The 6,000-nt window shown below is 47.5% G+C and overlaps 1 protein-coding gene across 2 annotated transcripts in view; it reads left to right on the top strand.

Annotated features, from left to right (window-relative positions):
* Positions 1-1,715: 1,715 nt before the first annotated feature.
* TRMU (tRNA mitochondrial 2-thiouridylase) overlaps positions 1,716-6,000 on the top strand; it is a 57,978-nt gene continuing 53,693 nt past the window's right edge. Inside the window, exon 1 of one of the 2 annotated variants that reach the window (XM_073573507.1) lies at positions 1,716-1,770. In XM_073573507.1, coding sequence (XP_073429608.1) covers positions 1,731-1,770 — 40 coding nt within the window. In that variant the 5' untranslated portion in view covers positions 1,716-1,730. Of the gene's footprint in view, positions 1,771-5,080; positions 5,259-6,000 lie in introns of those variants that run through there. The other variant, XM_073573508.1, reaches the window with a different exon arrangement.

Here is a 6,000-nt window from a genome sequence, read left to right as displayed (position 1 = left end):
GAACGAAGAGATCTTCAACCATCTCTGTCAGCGTTGGGGGACCCCCAGCATAGATCTCTTCGCAAGCCGAAAGAATTCAAAAGTCCCCAGGTTCTATTCCCTGAATCCGACGGACCACCCAGAGGGTGTGGATGCCCTGAGTCAGACCTGGGGAGAATCCCTCTCCTACGCATTCCCGCCACTGGCCCTCATACCGGCAGTGCTCAGGAAGATACGCGAGGACCACGCGCGAGTGATGCTGATCGCTCCATACTGGCCAAAGAGAAGCTGGTTTCCCCTTCTAGGAGCCATGGCAGTCGGAAATCCAGTCGAGCTACCCCTGTGGAAGGACATCATCCACCAGGGCCCGATCTACCATCCAAACCCAGCAAGACTTCATCTATCGGCTTGGATCCTGAGAGGGACATCCTGAAGTCAAAAGGACTGTCGGACCAGGTCATATCCACCCTACTGGCCAGTAGGAAACCGGTGACATCCGCAATCTATAGAAGGATATGGAAAAGATTCTGTCTGGAAGGCGGCAGGTCCGATCTCGTGGCAGGCAGCCCTGACCTCCCTAGCATACTAAGTTTTTTGCAGGCAGGTTTTAATAAAGGCCTTAAACCTAGTACACTAAAGGTCCAGATTTCAGCCTTAAGCGCCTTCTTCGACTACCAGCTAGCTTCACATCCCTGGGTAATAAGATTTATAAAAGCCACGCAGCGCCTGCGCCCCACGATTAGGCAGCTCACCCCGCCTTGGGACCTGGGCCTGGTACTCAGGTTTCTCTGTACAGACCCCTATGCTCTAGACGAGAAAATAACCATCTCTGCCCTTACCCGTAAAACGGCCTTCCTAGTAGCCATTACCACGGCCAAAAGAATAGGGGAGATCCAGGCCCTGTCCACTAAGGACCCATATTTACAGATAAGAGAGGATAGTATAATCCTAAGGTTAGACCCGGCATTTACCCCGAAGGTAGTCTCCTCAAAGAATCTAAACCAGGAGGTAGTGTTACCATCGTTCTGCGACAATCCCCGTAATAAAAAAGAACAGCGCCTTCACTCGCTGGACGTGAGGCGCGCGGTGCTAGACTATCTAGAAGCCACCAATAGCTGGCGCATCGACCCAAACTTGTTCATCCTCTTTGGGGGTAAAAATAAGGGGAAGAAAGCCTCTAAGGCGTCTATCGCGCGCTGGATTACCTCGGTAATCTCTGACGCCTACCAAGCCGAAGGCGTTAGCCCGCCAGGGTCCATAAAAGCCCACTCTACAAGGGCGGTATCAGCCTCATGGGCGGAACGGGCGGGGGCCTCGGTTGACCAAATCTGTAGAGCAGCAACCTGGGCCAATCTAAATACATTCTGCAAGCACTATAAGCTTGACGTGCTGGCTGGTCAGCAGACCGCTTTCGGGAGAAAAGTTCTCCAGGCGGTAATCCCACCCTGAGGAGGTGCTTTGGTACTCTCCATGGTGCTGTCAGGTGGACGTCCTGGAAAATAGGTATTAGACCTACCGGTAATGATGTTTCCAGGAGTCCATCCTGACAGCACGGGTACTTCCCTCCCTGTTATGTTATGCTATGTTGTATTTCGACATGTCATATGCTGTAATATGATTATTTCATTAAACTGTTATTAGCATCATTCACCTTGCGGTACTTGTCAAATCACTGAGGAAGAGGGGGTGGGACGTGACCTTTAACCTCTCGTGTGTTTCCTGTCCCTGTAAGGAGGAGGAGGACGTCCTCCATGGTGCTGTCAGGATGGACTCCTGGAAACATCATTACCGGTAGGTCTAATACCTATTTTCTGCACTCAGTGATAAAGCAAGTTGTTTTTTATATTTATTGGGTATGTGTGTACACTGTATGTGAGTAATTATATACCTGTATAGTTGGGGGGGCTCATTCAGTTATAGGTGACTGGAGGCCCCATCCCACAAAACCCATACCTTACAGCACTGAATGAGTGCCCCCTCAGCTATGCACACATGATATGTAAGTATTATACACGTTCCATATACACATGTGCACACTCACTTAGGCTAAGCTCACACTTCCGTATGGCTGCGTACATCCTACCTTAAGCTCCGCCTACTTCTGCATGCATCCTGAGTATCTATCTTTAACATTGGGTACACAGAGACATGCTTTGTCTGCGGATGTGTCCGCATGCACAGTTTTGACATGCCCGCCGATCGCACGGGAATGCAACATGTTGCATTTATGTGCGGTCGGCAGGCACATCAAAACGCCACATGCGGACGTATCTGCATACAACGCATGTCCCTGCGTATCCAATGTTAAAGATGGGTACGCCGGAAGTAGGCGGAGCTTAAGGATGTATGCAGCCATACGCAAGTGTGAACTTGGCCTTACTGACAGCTGTTGGGGGTGAGCTACAGGCCCTGAATCAGTTCTGACTAGAGATAAGCAAATTTGTTCGGGTCCCTGCTTATTCGACAAGCTAGAGCGCTTAACGAAGAAGCTGCAGAGGGAACCCGGCTTCCAGGATCGCGCTGGCTGATCAGCTGTTCAGTGCCACAACTGCATGTGTTGCTGCTATGTGACAGTCACCATACATGCATGGAGAGCCTAAGGCCAGGATCACACTGACCGACGCAAAATACGGTCCGTATTTTACATGCGTAATACGGATGAATGACCCCTAAATAGTGCTCCGTATGTCATCCGTAAGCAAGGTGTGGTTGTGTATTTTGCACATCAGCATCTGTATGGCGAGATTTTCTCGCCGGCTTGCAAAATGGACATATAATGGAGCCCTATGACAGGGTTTATAACAGAAATGAAAGAATAGATATAGACACATAGAATGCATATATATATAATTATATAGAAAAAAAGGAAACAGCACAGTACTTGGCTTCGGGTGCCCGGCCCCTGACAAAGTCCTGTTTTCAGTCACAATAGCCAATATTCACTCCAAATAAAGGCAGCACTCCATATTGGCTCTTTTCAAGTGGTGGTGAGTTTTATTCAGCCCACATATCAAGGCAACGTTTCGGCTCAACTGAGCCTTTCTCAAGCGGCCTCAGGCCGTAGCTTCAGTGACGTCAGTGGGAGTCCCCGGCTGATCTGTGAATGAACTAATGACCGTGGGAAAAAAGTCAAAGTTTCCCACGGTAATTAGATCATCTACAGGCAGCCATTGAGGCTGCGCAGAGCTGAATCAATTCATTTTGTAGTAGATTACAGTGAGGCTGGTCGCATTAGCACCAGTTCTCATTGTAAACTATTTAACCCCTTCTTATGGATTGCAGCATGGGACATGACTGAACGGCGGAGAGATAAGGGTACGTGCACACGCTGCGGAATCCGCTGCGGATTAATCCGCACGGATTTTGCAAAAACCGCAGATAATCCGCAGGTCAAAAGACCTGCGGATTATCTGCGTTTTTGCCTGCGGTTTGGTCCTGCGGATTCACCATCTCCACAATGGTGGAGATAGGAACCCGCAGCGGTTTCCGCAGAAAGAATTGACATGTCAATTCTTTCTGCGGATTCAAAACCGCAGCAAATCCGCGCGGATTTTTCCGCAACGTCTACACAGCATTTTTTTTTTTTTTTTTTACCATTCATTTGAATGGTACTGTACACCGCAGCTAAAACTGCTGCGGAAACGCAGCGGAATCCGCAGCGTGTGCACGCAGCCTATGGATATTGGTGATTTTTTTTTTTAGTTTTTTTTTTTTTTTGCAGGTCATGGTTTTTTGGGGATTACCAGACTAATAAAAATTTGTCAAACTTGGTGTATTTCATTAAATGACTTTTTAATTAATGTCTGTGTGGTTTTTTTTAACCCTTTCTTAGTATAGGGTTAATTATGGATCAGTGTCTTATTGACACCTCTCCATTATTGGCTTAATGTCACCTTACAATCGAATGGTGACATTAACCCTTTGTTATATTAACCCTTATAGATGCGCCATTTCTGAGGTGTCTGGGGGCAGATTTTTGTAGCTGGGGGGCAAAAACAATGGTCCCTCTCATGGCTATTAAAATCTGCCTTCACCTGCTTTACCTCTCTGGTTGACAAATTACAGCGAAAGCCCATGCATTTTTTACAAGGAATTAACCCCTTAAAATAACACCTACACCTCCCAAATTTTGCACACAAACCCTCATCTAATTATTAGTCAGGGACATATAAAAAAACATGAAATGAAATGCTTTACTGAATGTAAACCATGTGTCATTTCATGTCGGGTTGGGGAATGATTTGATAGAAGCCGGCAATTGAATTAGCGGCTATTCTGCTATGAAGAACTCTGTGAAATATAAATATATATGTGTGTCTCAATGATGTGTATATATCTATTTCGTTTATTAAACCTGTCAGTGTGAGTTTACTGTATCGCGCACTGAATTGCCGGCTTTTCTAAAGGACACCGGGTGCGTATTTCTCGCAAGTCACACATCTGGTCCGTGTGTAATGCGCATTTTTAGCGCACCCATAGACTTGCATTGGCGTATTACGGGCGTAGTACGCTGACAATCGCAGCATGCTGATATTGGCACGGACCGTAGAATACGGACGAGAAATATAAGGCTGTTGGGAGCAAACCCATAGAGAATCATTTGTCCGTGTGTAATGCGTGCTTTTAACGCCTCTCACTCATCCGTATTCCTCGCTAGAGTGACCCCGGCCTTACAAACAGGCTCCCCATGCATGTGCTGTGACTGACACAGCCGCGACACATGCAGCTGTGGAGCCGAACAGGTGATCTGCCAGCACACGCCATGTATCAGAGTTCCCGCTGAGGTTTATTTGGTGAGCGCTATAGCTTGTCGAATAAGCAGGGACTCGAACAAATTTGCTCATCTCTGACCTTTTAGGTGATATGAAAAGTGCTATAATTCTATAAAGGTGGAGAGTTAGAGTGTTTTCTTTTTATACTAATAAAGCCATAACTGGATAAGGCAGTATTCTCCAACTCCAGTCCTCAGGAGCCACCAGCAGGTCGTGTTTTCAGGGTTTCATTAGTATTGCCCAGGTGATGGAAATTGCCTGTGCAGGTGCTACAATTATCACCATACTAAGGAAATCCTGAAAACGTGAACCGTTAAGGTACTGTCACACTTAGCGATGTACCAGCGATCCCGACCAGCGATATGACTTACCTGTCCACCAGGCGATCCTGACGTCCTCCCGCCCGCGTCCACGCGTCGCTCGTCGTCACATCAGGAAGCCGACGACGAGAAACAGTCCAGGACGTTCTCGCACGATCAGCGATAACCAGCGGGGGAGCGGTCGGAGGTAAGTATCACACATAGCGATATCGCTAGCAATATCGCTGCTGCGTCACAAAACTAGTGACATTATAGCGATATTGCTTAGTGTGACGGGCCCTTTAGTGGCTCCTGAGGACTGGAGTTGGGGAACACTGTGATAAGGGTTCCACCCATCAGTAAGCACTGTCACAGATCAGATTTGTTTTCGGCACGTGTGCTATCCCTATTGCAGATAGATCATGGACCCATTACAGTCAGCATGCTTTTTATCTGCTTTTGCTTTTTCTGAAGAGAAAAGAAACAACCTGAGAAACCTCTTGTGTTATGTGTATTGCAGTAGCCACACTTATTACATGCAGACTTAGCTGCACATTTTACGCTATGCAATGGGTTAAATTCAGTGAAAAATGTCACAATGAATTAACAGGAAATAGAATTTACAAACTGCACTGTAATTATGAGAAACTGGCAGAAATGTGGCCCTGGTGCTGTATTTACCTGAAAGGCCGGGATCACACACAGTGAGATACGGCCGAGTCTCGCAGGTTAAAACCAAGCTCTGGCACCGGCACTCCGGAGCGCGGCGTGCAGCCGCACAGCAATACATGGAGCCGCACGCTCCGCTCCGGAGTGCCGGTGCCAGAGCTTGGTTTTAACCTGCGAGACTCGGCCGTATCTCACTGTAGTGTGACTCCGGCCTGAATGCTGACTACATGTGCACTTCACCTTGAAACCAAGGTATACTAGGTTAGAATTCCATGAGGTTA

Source organism: Dendrobates tinctorius, unplaced genomic scaffold, assembly GCF_039654945.1.
Source record: "Dendrobates tinctorius isolate UK_male_01 unplaced genomic scaffold, ASM3965494v1 ptg000035l, whole genome shotgun sequence".
Lineage (NCBI taxonomy): Eukaryota > Metazoa > Chordata > Amphibia > Anura > Dendrobatidae > Dendrobates > Dendrobates tinctorius.
Note: the sequence above shows the minus strand (reverse complement) of the source record. Positions and strands in the feature narration are given on the sequence as shown.